This window comes from Drosophila nasuta, chromosome 2L (genome assembly GCF_023558535.2).
Source record: "Drosophila nasuta strain 15112-1781.00 chromosome 2L, ASM2355853v1, whole genome shotgun sequence".
Taxonomy (NCBI): Eukaryota; Metazoa; Arthropoda; class Insecta; order Diptera; family Drosophilidae; genus Drosophila; species Drosophila nasuta.
In genome coordinates, this window is record NC_083455.1 from 12,081,258 (window position 1) to 12,106,563 (window position 25,306).

Below are 25,306 nucleotides of genomic sequence, written 5' to 3' on the forward strand. Positions count from 1 at the left end.
TCGAAAAATTCATTCATAAAACATGCCGTAGATTGCGGCACGGCCGAGTGCTGAGAGTGAACATTTCCGAACCACCTACTCTGCCCCTTCCCCTGCCCCTCTCCTCCTCTCCTGCGCCTGAGCACTTACGCTCTGCTGTCCTAGAATTGACCAGACCGAACTAACGGCCTCTGGCCACAGACCCACCGTCAATTCCAACCCATTGCTAGCTCCTGTTCACGCACATGCAGCAATAAAATGAAAATCGATTTTCACTTTAACGACTTCACACATAACAAAAAAAAAACAGAAAATACAAACCGAAAAAAATCAGGGTGAAAAATAAAGTTGAAAAGGCCTCGTGGCAGTCGCTGAAACCACAAACAGAGCAAAAATAGAAGAACATAATGGCGTTGCATGGAGAAAAAAAGGTGACCATTGACAAGTCGATGGCTACCTGGCACTCACTGTCCAGTTCCATGCTGCAAGTCGCATCGAAACTAGGTTAAGAATTGTGGGTGACAGCGCGGATGAACGGGGCAAAGGGAATGGGGAAGGCAGCTAGAGAAAGGGAATGGTTAAATGAAGGAGGAGAAAAGGAGCAGCTTAAGGGACAGCTAGTTCAAAAGTTGCAGAGATGTATCTGCCTTGGCCCCTGAGTTTTCCCTCTCTCCTCTCTCTCTCTTTCTCTCTTAGTCTTTCGATCCCTTTGGCACCCATTGGCTGACCACTCTCTGCATTTTCCATCTGAATTGGAGCGTAATGTGACATTTCATGTTGTGCCTTTGGCAACAAAGGTAAATTCTCATGTTGCACTGCGTTTGCAATGCGGTCTTTGGTTCACGCAGAACACAAATACACACACACAGAAAGTGCTCCCCTCTTGTGCAACGTGTCGTATGCTCAACATAAAGTGAATTATATTCAAAGCGCTTACTCAAAACGTTGCAGCTCAAAGAGGTGGGCATGCTGTAGAAAACATAACATGGTAATTGGGGGATATATTAAGTCAAAAGATTAATGAAACTACAGAAGGGATCTTTCAAAATTCCTTTTTGCTAAAAGGGAGTAAGAGTATGACTTTTGAAAGCAAAAGTATTAATTAAAGTACTCTACTTTATTTATTGACAAAACGTGCACACTTTACCTTGAGTATATTGCAACTCACTCACTTTCGTTCACCGTTCAATTCCGCTGATCGATTTATTTCCGGTCAAACTGCGTGCTATTTTTATTTTAATGCAACCATAAAGTGCAGCACTTCGAAAACTGTTAAATTTAACAGCGACAGTAAATAAAATTGAAATACGAGCATCGCATCACATTCCGTAACATTTCAAGTATGGCTCCATCAAAACATAAAGCAACGGCAGCGGCACATAAACAAATTGAATTGCAATGCCACCGAAAACCAGCAACAACGCCTGCAGGATTAATGGATGAGCCCGAGCCGGAGTCGGAGTCAGAGTCGAAGCCAGTTGAGGCTTTGCTGTTGGGCGAATGAAATACGAGACTGGACTGTAACATTCATTACTCAGAGCTGATAAATAAGATAACATGTTTTGTTATTTGCGGCTGTTCCAACGCCCACAATCGCTTTAATTTCGTCAAGTCTGAAGAGAATTTCAATATGCAATTTCTGGTAAAAAATGCTTGATCAAATGCAACACCATTTGTCTCACTGGAACCACACTTTGTAGTATCTTTTGCCCAGTGAAACTTTCAGCCTCAAAGTATGCAACACAAATGTAACACGCATCTTTCTTTGTCGACTTTTGTGGTCTGAGCGAGAATCGAAGAGCTGTGGTTGTTCAAGTCTATTTCTGGTCAGAAACTCACACACAAGCTGCAACCACACGCACATACTTCTGAGTGCAAAAACAGCTAGGTCATTGAGCAAGTCAGCGGCTGGCATCGGATGAGGAGGGTATAAGTAGCTATTCATAATGTTGACTTGCTCATATCCTGACTAACATAAGTGAATAGAGAATGGGTAACATAAATAGCAAACAAAAGGTCGCACTTTAGGTGTAAAGATGAAATGGAAATGGAGGGACGCAGAAAAAAGGAAATAAATTCAGTTAAGTAATGCTCATTAATATTCGAATGTTTCACGCGCTGCTTGTGTAACTGCGAACAAGATAAACAATTGAAAAAGAAGCTTCAACTGGCATGAGAACTTTTAATTATCATAAAAGAATTTGTTGTCTTAAATTTAAACTCGTATAAACAGAAAGTAGTAAGTAGTTTTTATTATTATTATTTCTGATTTCATAATTTACCTTTTTTCCAAACTATTTCGAATATTCTACACTTTAAAGTGCACTTCAAGTTAATTAAAGTGTAAGAGTTAACTGCAGGGCATATCATAGTCTATGTAACAAACTCTTGTCCTGCTGGCTGCTACTGTTGCTGACGCCAGCTTCAGTTGTTCATTGTGTTGATTTAGTGCTTATGCAAATTTAATATTCGTTCGCCTGTTGGGCGACCTTATACCCCATTTGCATAGACTTACATTACAGTTGCATTATAAACAAAGCACAAAAATACACAGATAGAAGACACACACACAAAGAGAGTGAGAGAGGAAAGACTAAAGAGCGAAAGAAATACATTATGAGAATGAGTCGACATCTGCATATAGTTACATTTTTATGTCCATCAGCTGCTTGTAAATTTGTGTGTTATTTATGGGACACACGAATGATAAATGCCCCTTCAGAGGCACCTGAGTGCTGTTAACCGTGTTTCGATTGTAGCATGTAGACATGCCCACATACAATGCAACACAATTTTCTGCATTAAATTAAAAAGTTAAACGCATTAATTTAGCAAAAAAAAAAAAGTGTGGCAGGAATTTGTGTGTTGTGCTGCAGCACACGGTGCAGCAGGCTTTTTGACACTTTTGTTTCGACACTTTGAAGTGCTTTTGAACTTTGTTGCGATGTTTCGTAAGTTTCGTACCGTCAGATAGACAGATGCACAGACACTTGGGAGAGATACAAACGCAGGAGTGGGCAAAACTTTGACGCTCAAAAAAGAAACTTTCAAGCATATTTTCTTTTCTTATTCGAGCATTTCTTGAGCAACTTGTTGCCAAACAAAAAGAAAAAAAAAAGAAAACTATATAACTAAAACGCAGGCAGTTGGCAGGCAGGCAGGCAGGCAAATAAATTTCCAAAAAGTTCAGACAAAACATTTCGCTGGCAATAAATTCGCAGCACAAACACATGGAAGTAGCGCAAAAAATCACTCATACGCACTGCTGCCAGTGCCACAAACAACATAAGAATTCTATAGCATACACAATGGGGCGCTCTCACTCTCACTCAATCTCTTTCTCGCTCTCTCAGTCTTTCGAGCAGCTCAACCAACTCTGAATGCCTTCCTTCCTGTATGTCTGTCTGTCTTTCTATCCGTCTGTCCGTCACGTCAGTGTTTTGCTGTCTTGTTCTAGCACTTCCTGTCTCATTCCCACTCACGCATTCTGTGCAGTTTTGTTGTTTAGCCGTCAGTTACTGCCGCTGGCAACCACCGACGGAGACTTCTAGTCTTCTTCGCCTTCGTTGTTGAGCACAAAATTGAAAAGTATTTTCAAGCATTGTTTTCGTTATTGTTGCTGTTGCTGTTGTTGCCCTGAGCAACTCTTGAAGAGTCTAACAACTGTGTCATGTCATGCAGTCGTAGTCGTTGTCGAAGTCGTTGTCGTAGTAGCACTATCGAGCAGCCATCAAGTATATATACAACATTCATTATACAAACACACATAAATATTTGATCAGAAGCACGCGACTAATCAATTTGGACACCTTTGTCTAGACGTGATTCGATAATCGACCTCAAATTCTATATATTTTGTGTGGTTAAGTCGTTTGTCTACATTGCATGTCCTCAAGACAAGGGAAGATTTTATACAAACCGAATGATTGTAGACAAGTTTAAGGGATCTTTTCTAAAGAAGCAGTACTTCAAGCAGTAAAAGGTTATTGGCAAGTTTAAGACGTAGAAATCATTTCTTATAACGGGTGAAGTCGAATACTATATGTCTATTTATACAATTAAGTAAAGATGAAAATTGGAGATGGTTTGAAATAAATTTCTATATTGAAAAAAAAAAGTTTCATACACATTGAAAATAAATTAAAAAATTCGTTTTTAATAGTATTAAACTTTCATTCAAAATAGACTTTGAAGAACTTTTGCTATTCATTCCAAGGTTAGAGCATTGCAAATTCGACTAAGCAATTTCCCTTTACTGAAAGATACTCGACAATCATCAGCAGTTAGTGTGAGTGTGTGTGTGTGTGCTAGTGCATGTTGAGTGTGTACAATGTGTGTTGTGTGTATTGGATGTGTACACATTTGAATTGTTTATATTGCATGCACTGAAATCAGCCCTTGAAGGTTTGTTTTGATTGCCATTGATGCGCTCGTATCGAAAAAGTTGTCAGTGAAAGATGCACAAATAGCAGCAGAATGAGTTTCGAGAGAAAAAGTGAAACAGAGACAGAAAAACGGAGACGAAGTGAGAAAAAACTCTTTCAATGTTTAGTATAATGAAAACCCATTCAATTGCACTTGGATTTTGTGTACTTGTTCCAAGAATTCAAAGAGAAACCAAGGGAAAAAGTCAATAAAGGTTACTAAAACAGAAATGTAACTCCTTTGAATAGCATGCTATACAATATATTGATGTACAACATGGTAAAAGGATTACAAGCTGCCTGTTTTTATAGCTAGACAGCAATTAGAGCTATTCCTTTTGACTGCGCATTGACTTTAATTATTACAGACAGGCCAAATGTAAAATGGCAAAATTAAAATTGAAATGCTTTTCACTTTGCATTTGGCATTTAAACTGAATTAAGCAAAAACCGCAAATCAAATAAAATAATATAAATATGGTGCATAACATGTTTGGCTATGTTTGTGAAAGGCCAAAGCTACAACTGGACTATCATAATATTGAATAACAAATATTGAGTTGAGCTGAGGGTAAATAAATATATTATATGTATATAGTATAACACAAGTTTTATTTATGATCCATTTGCACGCCACACTGTGGAAAGCGAGACAACTTTAACCCACAAACATAAATTTTTAATTAAAAGGACAGCGCATGTCGCAGAGTGACACAAAAACTGAAAAGAACAGAACAGAACTCAACAGAACTGAAACTGAAAAGACCTGAACAGAACACAACTGAATACTACAAGCCAGAAAGCATTGTGGTCCCATCAATTAACGTCACTTTCTCATCTTTCCATCTCTGTCTGTCTCTCTCTATCTCTCGCTCTGGTTGCCCTTTGCTTTCGATGTTGCTGATGCTGTTGCTGTTTCCTCGCCATATCATGCGAATGTCAACGCCGAACGAGCAGGGTCAAATTGTGAGGAAAATGTGGACGAATGCATGTCAAATCCATGTCAGAATGGCGGACTGTGCCGCGACCGTAACAATGGCTATACCTGCACCTGCCAGCCGGGCTATCTGGGTGATCACTGTGAGCTGGATGTTGCCGTCTGTGACACGGGTAAGTTCAAGCACAAATCCATTCAATCAAATCACTTGTGTGTTGTGCCCCCGCTATGCCGAAAGGCGTGAAGGGTATTATGTACGTAGAACTCAAATGCGTCAGTCTGTCTGTCTGTCCGTCCGTATAAATACTAAGATTTAAAAGATTACAAGTGCTGGAATTTTTTCCACAATACACCTTTTTTCTAAAGGCAAATCAAAATTGGTCTTAAAATTAAAATACTTATTTTTTTGAGGCAGCAAATCGAAAAATAAATATAAATTGTACACGTACGTATTCCAAATTTTGAAAAATTATAAAAAAAAAAAATGATATATAATCGCAGTGTATCATCCTCCTCTTATATTTGTGGTTCATAACTGTGTGAACTGAGCAAATAAAAACTTCAAAGTTATTTTAAAAGTATATTATTAGTTACAAATTGATCTGATTTCCATATTATATAATATATTATTTAATAGTATTCTACAAAGTGAAGTGCGAGTACACTTCTTTCCTTGTTTTCTTTAACACTTTGCGTCACCTTTTCTTCGTCTTTTCACTGTCGCTTGATCTCTTTCAGGCACCGGTGCACGTTGCCAGCATGGAGGCGAATGCATCGAAGGTCCCGGATTGGAGTTTACGTGCGAGTGTCCAGCCGGTTGGCACGGCCGCATTTGTCAGGAGGAGATCAATGAATGCGCCTCGGCACCTTGTCAAAACGGCGGCGTTTGCGTCGACAAGCTGGCTGCCTATGCCTGTGCCTGCCCCATGGGCTATACGGGCGTCAACTGCGAGGAGGAGATACTTATCTGTGCCGACAATCCCTGCCAGAATAATGCGCTCTGCTTGATGGAGGAGAATGTGCCCACGTGCTATTGTGTGCCCGACTATCACGGCGAGAAGTGCGAGTACCAATACGACGAATGTCAGCTGGGTCCGCGTTGCATGAATGGAGGAGTTTGCATCGATGGCGTCGATACCTTCTCCTGCTCCTGTCCTCCACTACTCACGGGCATGCTCTGCGAGTGTTTGATGGTGGGCGAAGAGTCACTTGACTGCAACTACACCGCGCCAGCGACATCGGCTCCTCCAGCGGTGCCCGCAACGCCAGCACCGCCACCTACTACACTGGCGCCACCTACAGTGCGTCCAGTTACACCGCCAGAGACAACGCTGCCGCCTAGCGCACCACCAGCCGCACCGGCAGCCATTGAAACCACCACAACAGCGCCAGTGCCAGCGGTGCAAACCACAGTAGCTTCCTCGGCTTCGGCATCCTCCGAGGAGAACTCTGTCGAGTCGCGAGTGACAGTGGCGCCGCCGGAGAGCGACAGTCATGTGGTTGACAACGAACCGACTACTCTAAGACCACCACCACCAACTGCACCACAACCTGAGGCCACAGAAGAACCACAGCCAGCAGCTATACCCACGACCCAACCACCAGCCGTAAGCATTGCATCCAGCTCGTCCTCGTCCGAGGAGAGTCACAGCATCTACACCACGTTGCCGCCATTGCCCGCACCAGGAGTAACTTCCTCTTCAGCGGAATCCTCCTCCGAAATCGTTACCTCCGAGGAATACACGACAGTGCGACGCTTTGACAGCGACAGCGGCAGCAGCGGTGTCAGCAGCGAGGAAGCCGCCACCACACCGCGACCCACCGCACCGCCTGCACCACCGAGCATCACCATTGCTGTGGATTACGCTTCGTCGAGCAGCTCCGAATCGGTGGAACAACCTAGTCCACCATTGACCACACCTGGCAGCATTTACGTGCATCATGTGACCACAATCGATACCAGCATCTCGGTGGATTACGCACCACCCACGCCGACTCCCTATTTCCCACCCGAGACCACAGCGCGTGGTATCGAGGAACCATCGGTGGAACAGACGACACGTCGTCCATGGAGTGAAGTTCCCACCACAGCGGCGCCATTCTTCACCGATTACCCAGCCGAGGTGCTCATTACCACACATCGCACAAGTGCCGGACGCTTTACCACAGTGCAACCACCTATTGTGCAAGAGACAACCACAGCACCAGTTGACTATGAACCACCAATGGCGGTGCCAACCACAGCGCAGCCGCCATACATTGTGGTCACAATCGGCGAGGCGAGTCCATTGCCGCCAATAACCACAATGTTGCCACCCGTGGTGACTACGCAACGTTCGGTGGTGCAAACAACCAACCCAACCACTGGCGTACCCTACGAACGGGAACCGAGCACCACACAACTGCCGCCGGCCATCACAATGCCAATGCCGGTGGAACTAACAACACCTCAACCTATGGTCACCGAGGATCTGCATGCGCCGATTGCACCACCGTTGACAACCTTGGAACCTGCGCGGGAAACAACTCTGCCACCGATAGCGGTGGTAACCCTGCCACCCGTAACAGTGGTAACATTACCACCAGTGACAGTGGTAACCCTGCCACCTTCACCCATGCCAACAGAACCGCCGCTGCCAAGTCAACCCGCGGTTACGGTGCAACCAACGCCACCTTCGACACAGTCCGCGCAGACCTTGCCACCGCCCACGTCTCCGCTATATGTGTATAGCACACCTGGACAGCCAGAGTTGCCAGCACAGACCAAAGCACCCGTAACCGAGAGCAGCAGCAGCGAGGAAACCGATGGGACCAACACAGTGGCAACAGGCGGAGGGGCTGTTGCTCCTGGTGGCGGTGGAGGTGCAGAGGAAAAGTCTGGCGACGTCGATTGCATTAAATTGGGTTGCTACAATGGAGGCACTTGTGTGACCACATCGGAAGGTTCTCGGGTAAGTGTGACCCCCATTCCCCCTGAGCCCCTACGCCACTGTCTGTTTTCCAGCAGTAGGTCAGCCTGAAGCCCCAATCGATCGACTCTCAAATGGATTTGTTTGTTCGATGCGTACCCCAAAAAAATAACGAGAAAAAAAACATAGAAAGTGGAAAAACAAGCATACAATAACCAAAGTTAGCTACACAATTTTCAACCCCATTGAGTTGTTAATTGGCCATGGCACAACCCTTGTGGGCTCGACCCTTACTGCAGTTGCCCCCCGGCTGGGCTCCAGTTTGGCCCATTGTAGGAGTCATTAAATGAGCGTGAACACTCAAATTACCTTGGTAATAGGCAAAGAAGAGTTACCACAAAACAATAACAAATATTTAATATGATTGATGGCAACACTGTTCAATACCCTGTAATTAACAGGAAAGTTTGCGACGCCTTATATAAAAAAAATCGTTTTGATAAAATATAAAAAAATATTCCTAATTTGTCTTTTGAACCTTCATAAGATAAATTTGAAACTTGAACAGAACAAAAGGAATTATATGTTTACATTGGTTTTAATATGCTTTAAAGTTCTGATACATTAAATAACTTTATTTTCTTATGCATTGCACATTAATCTAGCTTTAAAGCTCTAAATAAATTTCTATTCAACTTGGAGCAGCTTTTAGTGCCTTTTAAACACTATATTCCCATTAATGTTTTACAGTTTGAATATGCATAAAAGCACTCTTTGAACTGCAACTCGGCCCATCAAAGCCAAATAATACAGCATACAATGCATTCCAATTAAAACAACAACCGAACGCATCTAGAACTACATTAGAAATTATATCCTATGCATAAAGGAGGGAAGTTTCGGTTAGTTGTGAATTTAATGGTTGCAGCTAATAAATAAATCCCCACATTTCGAACTAAAGGGAGAAACTGTAATCACAGCATTTAATGTGGGAACAAAGCAAGGCTCTCGATATAGGAAAATCCTCACATACACAAACTGACACAAGTCGAAATGATAAACACATTTACACAAACACACACAGAAAACAGAGATTCGCATATGGATATGTCTTATGCCTAGGCCAATGCATAAATAATCATGTTGCTTGTCGAGTCTTGCTCGTGAGTAAGACACAAGTGGCAAGTGGTAGAGACAACAACAGCACGCACATATTGAGCCTGCAACATTTGTAAGCTGCTTACTTAGGTTGCTTTGGAGCCAAACACAAGAGGCTTCTGGTCCAAACACACATACAAACACACACATACACGAACACACACTTAGGCAATGGCAGACCAACAGTTGTAGATGGTACAAGTCAAGACCAAATTATGCTCCAATAACAATTCGCATACATGACACAAGAGTAGTACAAGGATTATTCATTAACTTGAAAGTATGACACAATTCTGGAGATGTTGCAATGCAGCTTTAATGCAAATTATATCGATTGGAAAGTATGATCAAATAATCACAATCTATAAGGCAAACAATCGTTGGTTGGCAAGTCAATACATGTCTATTTAGGCACATGTATTTACAAACTGTTGCAAAAACTGTGTTGAAAATTTAGTAAAGATCTTGGTAAACTTTAAGTACACCTTGTTTCCCAAGTTAATCATTTAAATATAAAAAGTCAACAGAGAGTGAACGTTATATAGACTTTAACGTCCATCCAAATTCAACTTTTTCTACATTATGTTGTCTCACCTTGCATCATCAGCAAAAACTGTTATAAATAGACTTACTAAACTTTTATCACGCTCGCAGCAACTGAATTATTTTTCACTTTTACTGTCCTTGGCCAAGGAAAGTTGTTGGTAAAGTGCAATAGAACTAGCAGGCTTTCTCTTACATTGCCATCATCAAATGCCTATTGCAGTGGCAACTGAATAGCTAAGTAGCCTCTTGCACAAGTTGACGTTAACATTTCTGGCAAAATCAGACAAAATAGCAAAAGCTCCGAAATGTTGTTGAACAACAAAAAGCCACAAAGCGTTTCCCCAATTTTTGGCCCAAAACGAGGGCCAGACAGAGAGGAAACGGGGGAGACGAGAGCATTGTGGGCAGACAAGCTGCAAAGTATGCCTATTCAACTATTTATGAAAATACTTGTGGTAATTTTTGCACACATAAAAACAAAACAAAAAAAGTTTCGAGCCTAAAATTTTGGCAAACAGCACACACACACACAACCGACACTCACACATATGCAATTTGAGGCTGGCATACGAAATGTGTGACTGAAAAATTAAACACGAGGCACACAAGCGTGGCATGCAACAATTTTACAATACGGTTAACTGGCAAATCGACAATTGGCAAGCAAAGTTTTGCCTGATTTTTATGGGAAAACTGGCACATGCTAATGGACTATTTTCCGCAGTTAAAATTCAGGCTGAAAATCATTTGACCACAAAGTGTTGCAAGGGAAATTTGAAATTTTGATTGTCCTATTTTAGTTTTGAAGTTTAGTTCATAAAATCTTTCAAGAACTTGCCAAGCCAAGTCTCTCAACACAACTTTCTATAACTAAGGAATAATTATATGAAGCTAATGCATTACTCCAAAAATTTTAGTTGATACATTTCATTAAAATATAGTTAACTAAAGAAAGTTTATTTTATAAAAAGTTTATTGTAAAAGCATTTTTAAATGAAGTATTGAATTACGCACATAATACTCGAATATTGTATTTTCCAAAAGTTAAATTGTTTTTAATTATTGATTAATAATTATATTAAGCAGCACCCAAAGAACATTTCATCTAATCTATCTAAGCTTCACAGCACAATTAAAACTTTGGAACTTTTAACTGTAAATTATAATTTAACTACTACAATTTCTAGATAGAGCGTTAATTTAGTTACAAACCAAAGTTTTGTGATCTCTAAAGTGCACCTAGGACTTTGTCTGTCTACATCTCTCTCACCCCGACATGGTTCTTTTATTTACACACCAGCAACACCTGAGCTGGCCAACATGCTAACAAGAAGCAAACAACAACAAAACAGCAACAAAAAAAAAAGGAGAAATTTAATTGTCATAACAAATTTGCCGGTTGAGCGAGTGGCACAACACCGCAAGAATGACTTAGTTAATGACACACGCACACACACAATGGCAAAAGCCAGAGCAAATACATATGCATGAGATGGATGGAGGGTGTAAGAGGGATAGCGAGACAGAGAGAGAAAGAGAGCGACACAGTCAAACAGTTAGACAGACACTTACATATGTCAGCTGTCATTTCGTTTACCCTAGTGGGCTATGACGGGTTTTTGGTGGAAGGAGCAGAGCTTATGAAAAAGCATATTTTTAACGTGTCTAGTCCAAAAGACACAAGGCGCAAAAGATAGAGAGAGAAAGAGATACAGCACCCGGTTAACGCAAGTGCGAAAGCGATGCAAATAGAGAACGCGAGAGAGAGAGAGAGAGAGAGGGAGCGGGAGCGGGTGTGCACGCAAAGTGGCACTCGCACTCAGCGAAAGTCACTCGTAAAGTGGCATTAAGCACATTTCAAGTGCCAGCCGCCGAGTTTGGGGTTTCTGCAAATGTTTGCCTGGCTTTTTCCACCCTCACCCCAACTCACACCCTCACCCACCGTTGGCACCACCTTCTGTCGCGTGCTCACTGTGTGCCAAAAGCCGGCGCCACTAATGAAAAGTTTGTTGAGCCCTTTTAGACGCTCACCACATGTCTGCGTGTCCGTATCCATGTCGTCCTTGTCCCATTCGCCATGCTGTCTGCATTGGTTGGTTCCATGCAGTATCACTGGATGGTTCACCATGGTCTCGCATCGCATAATGCGCCCTGAGTGTTGTCTTTGTGCCAAGCATCTGTTCCCAATGAGTGCACTTCACTCATTTGCAAAGCCTTTCACCCATTTTGCCTCTTCTGTTGACAATCCTCACAAGCGCCTCACAATTAGTTTTTGGGTGTCAATGCTCGCCCTTAACGCAGCCATCAAATTTATCTAAATAATTGCACTAACTGGAATCCTTTTGTGCTGTCATTACGTCAAAGTTATCGTGATACTATCAATTTAATATCAGTTTGCAGTTATTGCTGCTTGACATTGATACTTGTTTTAAGTGATTTGAAGTGACGTGTGAAAAGTTCCCTTCTTAGGTCAGCATATTTGTAGGTACAGTGAAAACTCTCTTGGTCAAAACTTTACCAACGAGCAGCATTTGTACGCTTAAAAGAGGTGAAATTCCTCCGGAGACTATATCAATCTCCTTATAAATAGTAAGAGGGATTTCCGGCTAACAAGGTTTTCAGTGTAGTTCTTTTTTCTACTGTAACTATGGAATGGTAATAATAATCTTCTTCTCATGACGAAATACTTAAGGACACGTAACTCAAACTGCAGCACTTAAAGTTAAGTTGAAATCCTGTTTTGTGTTCCGTTTTTATATTATTTTGTTTGCAACCCTCTTATAACCATAATCATATAGGGACGCCGCAGGAAGCAGCTCTTAAATCTCTCAAATCTAATTTAAACTCATAGCTAGCGCCATAAAAAAAATCGCAGCTTCATTTAGCCAACGCAGAGAAGAAAAAACGCAACTTGCAGCATACACTTCAAATAATTGTTATATGAGGAGAGCGAAGGAGCGCAGGGAAAAGCATCAGGCGAAAGTTATCTTGGTTTTTTTCAACGCAGGCCGGAAAAAAACATGTAAAAAACTGACGTATGAAAAGTTTTCGCATAACGGAATGCATGTGAAAATGGCGCGGCATCGTACTCGGTTGTTGTACTTGTAGCATGCTACAGAATTCGTTGTCCCTTGGGGGGCTGCCATGGCTGCCATTACACACACACACACACACACAATCTGACCCTCCTAACAGAAACGACGCAACATTGAGCTGCAGCACTGACGATACGCATCTCCCCGGCGTTAATTTTTGTGTCATGTTTTTACTGCGCACGAAAAATGAAAACAACAACAAAGCTTTCGGCTGCACGCTGAGTTTTTCCAGGATGTGAAAAACAACAACGTTACTACGCTCAATCCTTTGACTGCCTGTTAGACTAAAGGCATGTGGTGTCTGTGTGTATGTGTGTTGAGGGAGATTATGCCACACAGGCCATTAATATTTGAGCTACATCTGAGCGTTCGGATGCTCATTATTACTATAGCGCTCGTTGCCAGAGCACAAAACAGAAATTGAAAGTTGTGCGAATCGTTATAATACCTATACGTCAGCTCATTCAAAATGGGGTATTATAATGCTTGTTTTTTTTAAACAGAAAGCATCACAATGCCTTCAGTGCCTTTGTACTGTGTACTGGTTGCATTTCAAACTCTAAAAGCATCAGGGATGTCAAAATTTGTAATCCATACGCATATTAAATTTTTGTTAACATGTTGAATATCACGTTTGGTCCTTCCAAGCTTTTAAAGCACACATCTCTAACACTTATTTCTAATTGTATCTTCATTATTAATAGATGTAATAGGATATCGTGTTGTCGAGTACTCTCACCTAAAAATACATTCTTAACATATTTTTAGCTGATGAGATTCAAAAGTCACGTTAGCTGCATACCAAATTTTAAAGCTGTAGCTCATAATCACATTGGCATGCAAAGCATATAATATTCTTGACAAAAATAATAAGCACGTTGCAAAATCGCTTAAAGTCTTGAGCATTTTATTGAAAATTTCAATATCAAGGACAGTATTGACTTTTCATGTTCACTTTCAACTACAAATAGTCCTTAAACTAGCACTCTTCTATAGCATCATTTTGAATTTATTATTATATAAATTCTGTGCGTATCAATTACAATATAGTAAAGAAAAGGCGAAGAGAAAACTAACATAAATATGGCAAAGTTCATGTCCATTGAAGCTTAAGTAAATTGGAGCAAAATTTTAATTTATTTTTCGGGGAACGCCAAACAAAGTTTGCTGCAGCAAAAGTCCTGCAGCAACGTCCTGGGAGTCCTTTCAATAAGTTGTAGCGCGGCCAAAAATTCCAATAAATTGAAAAGCAATATGAATTAACTTTTTGGCTCGCTACTTTCACGACCTTCTCCACTTCCATTTCCTCTTCCTCACCATCGTCGTCGTCGCTGCATCATTGTCCTGGTTTTAATAATTTATGCCCCACCGAGGGGACACTTAAAGTGCAACGCAACTGCAACGCCAAGGACCTCGCAACGCCAAGGCACCCAAAAAACTTTTATTGTAACTTTTACTTTAACAACCCGCACCCAGAGACGACCCCATCAAATTGAACAAATGAAGTGCAAGGCAACTGGAGAGTTGAAGGGAGAAACGTGCAAGACTTCGTATAACGTTGAACGTGGAAAACTGTAAACTGTTAACTGGCAAACGGGCAACAGCCTTGGGGCCTACGGACCCGCGCCACAAAGGCAACAACCTAATGGAAGTTGGTCATATGTTTGAGAAAACACTAAATAACAAAAAAAATAAAAGAAAATGCACTCCACACTCCAGTTACGCATCTTCTTCTTGAGCACACTTCCATTATGCAAATGCCGCAAAGTCTTGCGTCTTGCATTCTATTTAAGGAATATTTAAATTTCCTGTTCACTGAACTGCAAATTTTACTGTTGTTGATATAATGAATTTATGCATAAGCAAAAAAAATATCAATCTATTTAAACAAATTGAAAATAATTGTTTACTTATTCCATTAGTCTAGCAAAAAAAAACAAAGAGCATCATAAATTTTAAATCATTGCATAAAAGGAGACTGTGCTGCTGAATTTAAACATAACATATATTTATAGATCTATGAAATATGCAATGCTGCAGAGCCACAAATTATGTCATATAATCAATGATATAAATAACAAATATAAAATACCGAGCAATAAATAATCTTTAGAACACGAATGTTATGGCATTGATAACTTTAACTTAACTTCAATTTAAACTGCATTTCATTTCATTCGGTAATCTAATTTGAATTACTTTAAGTTTTCAAACACTTTCTTGCAGTAAAACGAAACTGGGTCGCAGAGTTTCAAAACATACATTGCACATCTGTGAAATATATAATACAACAGAGCTATTATTATAATCATGGAATAATCTAATACTTTCCGTCGGTTAAGACTATCAAATGATAAATAATCTTTAAACGCTAAAAAATATAATATATAAACAAAACCCGAATAATAATAACACTCTTTGAGCTCTCATTTCTCTCAACGTCTCTAATTCTTAATCAGAACTCTTTTTGCATCTAGATTTAATTGCTAATTATCTTCCTACCTCTTCACTTTGCAGTGCGTTTGCCGCTTTGACCGTCAGGGACCGCTTTGTGAGCTGCCAATAGTGATAAGGAATGCCGCATTCTCTGGCGATTCATATGTCTCGCATCGCATCTACAAGGACATACCATCACATGAGGCATTGGATGCCGTGCTACCGATGCACATTCAGCTGAAGGTGCGCACGCGGGCGACCAACGGATTGATCATGCTGGCCGCAGCGCAGGGCACAAAAGGTGGACACTACATGGCGCTATTTCTGCAGAAGGGTCTAATGCAGTTCCAGTTCTCGTGCGGTCTGCAAACGATGCTGCTGAGCGAACTGGAAACGCCTGTGAATACAGGCCATGAAATTACCATTCGAGCTGAGTAAGTGAAACACCCCGCCGCGGAATGCAATTATGTGGTGCCCAACAGCAGATGAAAAGTGCGGGGAGAGAAGTTGGGCGACAAAGTTGATGGAGTTTGTGTGTGTGTGAGTCGCATTTGTAGAAGTGGAAGTGGAAGCCACGGGGTCGTAGGCAAGGCAACTGTGATAGAAGGGAGGTCGGCACGTTAATTAACTTTTTAAACTGCGCCTGACACGAGTGTCGAGTGTCCAGAGTCGAGTGCAACAGCCACCAGGGACGATGTCGGGGTCAACATGTGGGTCATTGTCATTGAAGGCGAGAAGGAGCGAGAAAGACTGTTGCAGGAGGATGGCCATTAAAGTTGCCTTATGTCGATTTCCATTCCGTTTGGCCGCCACAAATTATAATGCTTCAAGTGTAGAATAAATTGCGATGTTGCCTCCGTTTTTCCAACATTACTCTGAACCACATTCCATATCCCTGTACCTATTCATATCCCTGTCTCTGTCCCTTCTCCCATCTTGGCAACGTGCGCGGCACTCGACGATCCTTGGCTTCGCATTCATGCGTAATTAGTTGGCGTAGTTGGTTTTTGGCTGAAATTTAATTTGCCGCATTTGCTGCGTTCGCAGCGGAAGCGGAAGTTCAATGGCTGCTTTCTCAACCACCCACAACTACTCCAATGAAAAAGCGAAAAAGCGAGATAGAAAAAGCCAAAGAGAGAGCGACAGGGAGAGGCGAAGGGGAATCCTGGCCACAGCAAGAGAGTAATGCGGGCTCGTGCGTAATTAATCGTTTAACTAACAGTTCCTGGAAATTGCAGCACTTTCAAATGAGAAATGTAATGGCGTAAAAGACAATTGCGATAACAAAGGCATACAACTTGAATGTATCCAAGTGGCCGGAAGCCATGCTAAAACCTCTCTTTGACAATTTATGCCACGCTTAGATGGCAAATATGCTATAGAAATATTCTTTTCCTTCTGCGGTTTAAAGGATGCGGAAGTATGCATAAGTGGCAGCATCGCTAAAGCCACTTATACACTTTTGTCTTTAGATATTTCGATCGTCATTTTAAGATGTTATTAAAGACGGTTTCGAATTCTTTTGAATACTGTCAGTACTGTATAGTACTGTTCTGTTCTTTAATTGTCCCCAATTCCTATTTAAGCAAAGATAATTTAAAGCTTTGCTTTGAAGAGCAATATATATATATAATTAATATTCAAGTTGAGTCCAATGTTTGTGGATCTGAATCGAATGAAATGCAATTGCAACATGTATTAAATTAATTGCAACTAATATCTACACCTCAAAACCAAATTCCTCGCATGGCACTCTGATATGAAACTTTCTCATTAGTGAGTGCAACTCATGCTATGCTGACTGCATAACCGACTGACCACTCATTATCATCGAGTTCAGCCACAAAACCAACAAGCAACATGAATGCGGCAAGCTGAGGTCGATTGAGAGACTAGAGAGAGCTATTTGGTTGGACACGTGATCATATCGTTTATGCAGCAATTGCCAAGTTTACAATTCTGTCGAGTGCAATTACTTAGGACACACATCAATTTGATGGAAAATTACCAAATAATCATTTTATAAAATCAACAAGCAACAGCAAATGAAATTCCCTAAACGCGAAAGGACAGCTTAGGACGACGACGAATAGCATAAACAGGACATTAAGGAATAAATATATCAAGCTTGTTAGTCTGTTGGCCTCAAAAGCCAGACCAAAACAGACTTGTCCCATATAAATAATTGAACCAAATGAGACAGAGAGACAGAGCGAGAATGGATGTGTGAAAGCGAGTTGGCAATAGTGTCGGTCATTTGATATCTCTTTCTCGTTTTTTTTTCGTTTTTTTTATGACTATCGAATCGACCACAAATTTACTTTTTAGCACTTGGTCCCCGCTCGGAGGCATGTTCCCAAAACACTGGATTTACGACCAACAAATTTATGTTTGTTGCCTATTTTTATTTGCCTTGCGTGCTTAATGGCCATGCACAAGCGTTTTGGGCCAACAGCGCGGGGGGGAGGAGGGTTGGGGGGGTGCAACACCTACGCATCCCACTCGCTCGCAGGACTTTCACATTCATTCGCCCAAAGGCGATTTAGGTTCGTCGCTGAGTCGCGACACTGGCATTGAACACACGCACTTACTGAACTAGTTCTTAGCCCAAACACACGCACTCACACGCATACACATTCTAACACACACACTCGCACAATTATGATTGTCCTGCGGTGAAAGTGCTGCCAACAATTTGAACGGTTTTTGCGTCGCTTTGTTGCCTTCTGGCGAGGATTTGGGGCGACGTCTAATGAGCCTAATGCTCCACACAATTGACATTTTACTTAGGGATTTTGCACAATTCCGTGTAATTAGAAAGCAATAACAATTACCCTCGAAGCGTTGCGCCTCTTGCTCTTAATTATTTGCCATTTCACATTATGCAAATCAAATTAAGTGCAATAATTGCCACAACTTTGCCGCCATCTTAAAAGCTCATTGCCAAAAAAAGAACCCACGAAACCCCACGAAGAACAAAGTTTGTTCCCTCCGCTGGGAAATTAAATTGTGCGCACCAACAATGCAAATTTAATTTATTGTTTAATCAAGTGTAGCTAATTGAACCATAAAGAACAAAATCTGTAAAGTATCTCAAGGTCTATAAATATCATCGAGTAGTTTACAAATTATGCGATAAATTTCATTGGCATTGGGCTTTAGAAGGGTCTTGAACAGGGCACGTTTAATAAGATTGTAATTGGAATTATAAAAATGGAATAAAAAGTAAAAAACACAACATTCAATTACAATTAATCGGAATTATAAAAAGGGAATGGAATGAAAATCATTCTCTTAATTATGCAATTAAAAAAAAATGTCTTGCTTCTTTTGGATTTGTTAAAGTTAAAATATGATTTTTCATTTATACAATTTAACCTTAAATTATCTTTTTTTCCCCTTACAACCGTAGCTCTTCATTATCCATTCCGGTGTAAACTATCGTTCGAAATATATTGAACACACTTTTTGCTGTTGCATTTTCCCTGACGAATATCTCAATATTTGTCGCTTGGTAAAAACCTGACAGCCCTTGTTTTTCATACTATGATCTTGCAACACAAAAAGCGTTGTAACAATAAAATTGTTTGTGTTATTGGTGTCGCAAGTGGCACTCGTATTTCGCACTAAATACCAGCATTCAAATATAATGAATGAGCACAGAGAAGGAAGGGGTCATGAATTCTCAGCTCCAGCATCGGTCAGGATATGAAACAACAACAATACCAACAACAACTACAAAATAACTGACGCATAAATAAAATTCGTAACAATTTGAACGCAAAAACGTTGAACAAAAGGCATTCAAATAAAAGCAGGTGACATTTGCCCTATGAAACAATCAGGTAAAAAATTCTCCAAAAATAAAAAATAAATCATCACAATTTGTGCGCCATGTAAAAGGTTCGAAAAAATGTCGAATCGGTTTTTGTGTGTCCGGGACAGGCAAAAACAAATTTGACACTCGATTGACATTACAACCAATTGGTGGTTCAGAATGTGACAGTGGTTCGACAGAACAATTACATTTAAAAAGAGGTACAAAATCTAAATACACATATTTAGATAAATGTAAAAACCGAGTAGCTATAATACAACTAAATTAAACTGTCAAGTTCAGAGATTTTTGACTGATATAAATATCGAGTTTTCTGTCATTTTGAGCCACTCAGCACCACTGTGACTCGGTGGAGTTAAGGCGCATAAAAGGTCAGTTGAAGGGAAAAAATCTGCCCCAATGCGGGGGTTTATGAGGCATCTTTGTGCGGGCGTCATAAATATTTGCACGCTTCGGCATGTTGAATATAACTTTTTTCTGTGCTTTTATTTTTACTTTTGCTCTTCGGTTTCTTTTCCCATTTTTGTTTTTGTCTGCTCTTGTTGTTTTATATTGAAAGGGAAGAGTAAAAGTTGCCCGCAGTGTGCGGCATATTAAATATTTTATATGTGAACTACACAACCAACAGGACACCCTGAAGCGTGTTGTTGTTGTTGTTGTTGTTGTTGATGCGATTGGGCGGGATGGGAGATGAAACTTTTATCGCTGCTCATCCTCAGAACTCTGTGCTCTGCTTGTGTGCTTTCAGATTGGACTTCAGCCGCAATTACACGCACTGCAATGCCTCGCTGCTCGTCAACGACACGTTGGCCATGTCCGGGGATCAACCAACATGGCTAAAGCTGTTGCCACCGCGCCTGCACACGCCCGAGGTCATATTGAACACTTGGCTGCATTTGGGCGGCGCCCCCCCAGGCGCCAATTGGCCTCATTATCGAACTGCCGCCAGCCCAAAGCGGCACTGGTTTCACCGGCTGCCTCCACACTCTCCGCATCAATGGACAAGCGCGCGAAATATTTGGGTAAGTGCTCTTTCATTTCTTCTGCCACTGCCACAGACTGGAGAGAGGAGCCCTCGGGCAACTACAAATAGTTGGATCTGGTTTCTGGACCAGGCCTAATGAACAGCACGCGTAGTTATGACGCAGCTGCTGCTGCTGCCACTGCCACCATCAACGCTTAAATGTTTATGCCACATGCTGCGCTGCGCAACGTTGCGCGTGTGCCTTGGGGCTAAAAACGTGTCGAATGCTCCAAAAAGTTGCAGGTGGTGCAGTAAACTCAGCCATCAATGGACAGTAAGCCAGTGAGCCGAAAACTGAGAAAACTAAGAACTGAGAACATGGGTCGCGAAAAAGTTGGGAAAAAATTAAGAAGTAAATGTAAGCTGCCAAAGCTGTGCAAATTGGGTAAATGTTTTTGAAGGTAAAACATAAAATAATGCCTCAATCTATAACGAACATAAAACACCCTTAAAAGGCCAATTAAAAGTAATCGACAGCCTTGTGGGAGGTAAAGATTTTGTTAATCATTAATTGTGAATTTTCAAGGTTTCTAGCAAAACTATTTTAGCAGAGTTTAACGCTGAAACAGCGTTAACATTAAACGTTATTTGTAAAGCCTAATATAATTATAATAGAAAATCTACAAATATATATTTTTCGAGAACATACTTTATATTACCTAAGCACCTTTTAATAAATGGCAGTATGCCATAAAAGCCAAAACTCGAAGAAGAAAAACAGCATCTTGTCAAATTGTTAATCAATACACATAATTAGGAATTAATTATGATTAAGTATTGACACCCTTCAAATATATATTAGCCTCTTAAAGCAAACAAGCGGTAAATTTTCGATAGCTTTCTTAAGACTTTAAGCAGTTTAACCGCATTACGAAGGCATTAACAAACCCCAAATAAAACTATAGCAACGTTGTCTGAATAAACTCTTTGATAAAGAGAAAATATGGCAAAGAAAATGTCAATCTTACAAGGACATTACGAGTTTAACCAATTTAACAAGTGAAAGCGTTTGAAAAGCAAAAGCAGAAGCAAAAAGGAAAAAAAGAAAGTAAGTGCTACTAGGCGACAAGGGGCGGAAACCATTCGTCAGCGCATTAAAGGAAGCTCACAAACACCATCAGAAGTGGGGAAATCCAGGCAGATGGAGGCTGACAACGAGTGGAACGCAAGTGGCGGCAAATGTGTGTGCGGGTGTGTGTATTGGGAAAATGATACGACAACAGCTGTGGGCGAAATGTCTCCCCAATATTGACATGCGAATTAGCGAGGTCATGAAATTAGAGATGACACTAACACTAGCCTGATGTTCAACCTAACATTCCTCTCTCTCACTTCTCTCCATTCTGTCCCTTTCTCGTTGCGATAGCGATGCGCTGGATGGCTTTGGCATTACGGAATGCGGCTCATTGGCCTGTCTGTCGAGTCCCTGCCGCAATGGCGCCGCTTGCATTAAGATCGAATCAAATGAGCTGGACGAGAACGGTGACAAGGCCGAGAAATGGAAATGCAAATGCCCCACCGGCTACATGGGCCCCACCTGCGAGATATCCGTTTGCGAGGACAATCCATGTCAATACGGTGGCACCTGTGTGCAATTCCCGGGCAGCGGTTACCTCTGCCTCTGTCCGCTGGGCAAGCACGGACATTACTGCGAACACAGTGAGTTAATCCATCATTGCAATTTGGGCAATTTTGTGACCCGGCTGCAATTGCTGCGATTTTTCCCCACTTTGCAGATCTCGAGGTGGCGCTGCCTTCGTTCTCGGGCAGCGTAAATGGACTGTCATCGTTTGTGGCCTACACTGTGCCCGTGCCATTGGAATATTCGCTGGAGTTGAGCTTCAAAATTCTGCCACAGACCATGTCACAAATCTCGTTGCTTGCCTTCCTCGGTCAGTCGGGCTATCATGACGAGAAGAGCGATCATCTTGCCGTCAGCTTCATACAGGGTTACATTATGCTCACATGGAATCTGGGTGCTGGACCGCGTCGCATTTTCACCCAGAAACCCATCGACTTCCGGCTGGATGCACCTCGCGTTCCCTACGAAATCAAAGTCGGTCGCATTGGACGTCAGGCCTGGCTCTCGGTGGATGGCAAGTTCAATATTACGGGTCGCTCGCCGGGCAGCGTCAGTCGCATGGATGTGCTACCCATCCTCTATTTGGGTGGCCATGAGATTGCCAACTTCAACACACTGCCGCATGATCTGCCGCTGCACTCAGGCTTCCAGGGTTGTATCTACGATGTGAATCTCAAGGCCGGACAGGTAACGGTGCCGCTGCAGGAGACTCGCGGCGTTCGTGGCCGCGGTGTGGGACAATGTGGCACAAGGGAGTGCCATCGACATGCCTGCCAGCACGATGGCGCCTGCTTGCAGCATGGTGCAACCTTCACGTGAGTATAGCAAGATGATAATAGAGATTGTGGTGCAGTCTAGGAAAATGCTTTTAAGATAACCGTAATCTCCAGAGTAGAGAATAAATAAATTTAAATTAGGCTCTAAGCAACGAAAAGAGTTCCACTGCTCACATTGAAAAACTCCAATAAAAAGTAGTAAAATTACCACAAGAAAACTTCTACTGCAATGATTTTGCTAACATTAAAAAATTCTTAGCAAAGAGTATTCAATGCAATCTAAAAATATTTATGATTTTGAAGTAAAAAATTTCACATTCCCCGCCCCTCAAATTAAATTACAAACGCAGTTTAGAAATAGTTACTTCCAGTCTTTTAACTTAACTTTCAATCTAATATTTTCCCACTTCCTTTAACAGCTGCATTTGCCAGGAAGGCTGGTATGGTCCTCTGTGTGCACAACCTTCGAATCCCTGTGACTCGTTCAACAACAAATGCTATGAGGAGGCAACCTGTGTGCCCCTAGTCAATGGCTACGAATGCGACTGTCCTGTGGGACGCACCGGCAAGAATTGTGAGGAAGGTAATACCCAATCTCAACGCTAAACTCTAATGAATATATGAATAATACCTTCTCTTCGTAGAAATACGTTCGCTGAGCGATGTCTCACTGACTGGTCGTCGCTCGTATTTGGCCGTGCGTTGGCCATATCTCTATGATGGTGGCGACAAAATGGGTTCCAAGCGCTCCCAAATGGTTAGCTATCGCAACTTTACGAAGAAACTGATGCCACCCAAACCCATTTCGACGCCAAGCACACACTTTGTGATGAAACTGCTCAACGAGGTGGAGAAACAGCGCAGCTTCTCTCCAGTACCGTTGATGGGCTCCAAGACCTTCGAGGAGCATCATCGCGTGCAATTCTTCTTCATCGAGTTCCAACTGCGACCGCTCTCTGAGCGTGGACTGTTGCTCTACTTTGGCACACTGAACAACAATCAAGACAAGAAGATTGGCTTTGTGTCGCTGTCGCTTCAAGGCGGCGTCGTCGAATTCCGCATCTCGGGTCCCAGCAATCATGTGACTGTGGTGCGCAGCGTACGCATGTTGGCCATTGGTGAATGGCACAAGATCAAGATGGCTCAACGGGGACGCTGGCTCACCTTGTGGGTGGAGGGCAGTGCCTCGTCCGCTTTGGCTCCCTCAGCAGAAGTGCTGGTCGAACCGGATTCATTGCTCTACATTGGCGGCTTAAAGGATGTGTCCAAACTGCCGCACAATGCCATCTCCGGTTTTCCGATCCCATTCCGAGGCTGTGTGCGGGGCCTGGTTGTGAGCGGCACTCGCATTGTGCTGAATGAAACGAATATTGTGGGTACGTTGAGAGTGAAACTTCTACTACGGAGTATCTTTAATAACCCTTTCTCTTCTCTGAGCAGAATCTCGCAATATTCGCGATTGCGATGGCACCGCTTGCGGTGGCGACTCATGTGAATCGGGCGGTCATTGCTGGCTAGATGAGAAGTTGCAGCCGCACTGCATCTGTCCGGATTATGCCAAGGGCGATCGTTGTGAATACTCGGAGACCTGTAAGCTGATACCCTGCAAGAACAATGGACGCTGTTTGCGCAGTGGACGCTGCTCATGTCCCAATGGCTGGGGCGGATTCTACTGTGAGATTGGTAAGTACAACGACCTTCGTCTTTTAATTGAAAGTGTGAGTATGTGTGTGTGTTTGGATGAGCTTTTATTTTTAATTGCCCGCTCGTGTTGCGAGTTGTCATTTCCTGTAAGTTGGGAAGGGGTGGAGGAGGAAAGTGGCAGCAATTCGTCATCGAATTAGTCAAGCGCCAGATGCTTAGTTACCGAGTTAATATCCGTAACAACAACTACAGTAGCTGCACACTAACTGAAAAACAACTACAATAAAAGACATAAATCATTTCACTTGAAAAATCTTCAAAAACGAGTTTCATAAATCTACAAAAACAACCAAGTTGAAAACAAGTTCAATGTGTCAGCACGCAAAGTAAAAGTTATATTGTTGTTTATACAGAAGCTACCCAAGTAGATCTTAAAACGTCAGATCTTTGATATTATTTTGTACAGAAATTGCCTTTACCTAAAACTGTTTTTTGTACCTCCTTCTCTCTTTCCTTTTTATTTAATTTGTTTTTTTTTTTTTGTTCATCATCTAAACAAGTTTTCAATTTCGAATGTTAAAAGCAAACGACAAAAAATCAAATCCAACACAACAATATTATTATTATAATTAGAGATCGGTAGCGAGAGGGGGGAGACAACGGGAAGAGAGGCTCCACACAAAGCCATTAATAGCACCATGAATCTTACGGTTCGTTGCGCAGCGGGGTCAGGAAGTTGTGTATTCGCAAAAAAAAAACCCTAACAAAATCGCAGTAAAATTAGTGAACTAAAATAGGTAGTAAAAAAAAATAAAATCGGATACAGAAAAATTGGCATACTCTGACTCAGAGAGTTGAACGTGCTGAGATAATGAAAAAAATTGAAAACCCAATTTCATAGTCAGCTAAAGGCATAGTATAAACACAATAGAACTTTGTGGTTTCAACAAAGGCAATA

At 41.7% G+C, this 25,306-nt stretch overlaps 2 protein-coding genes across 2 annotated transcripts in view; one reads left to right on the forward strand and one right to left on the reverse strand.

Annotated features, from left to right (window-relative positions):
* The window catches only part of LOC132783516 (MKRN2 opposite strand protein), a 71,669-nt gene that overhangs the window by 44,087 nt on the left and 2,276 nt on the right, over window positions 1–25,306 (reverse strand). The window lies entirely within an intron of this gene.
* LOC132783512 (protein eyes shut) overlaps window positions 1–25,306 on the forward strand; it is a 69,902-nt gene that overhangs the window by 40,825 nt on the left and 3,771 nt on the right. The window contains 10 exon segments of the mRNA XM_060788712.1: window positions 5,361–5,513; window positions 6,079–8,291; window positions 15,566–15,918; window positions 20,071–20,230; window positions 20,232–20,344; window positions 21,713–22,005; window positions 22,083–22,743; window positions 23,124–23,287; window positions 23,349–24,080; window positions 24,145–24,387. Coding sequence (XP_060644695.1) covers window positions 5,361–5,513; window positions 6,079–8,291; window positions 15,566–15,918; window positions 20,071–20,230; window positions 20,232–20,344; window positions 21,713–22,005; window positions 22,083–22,743; window positions 23,124–23,287; window positions 23,349–24,080; window positions 24,145–24,387 — 5,085 coding nt within the window.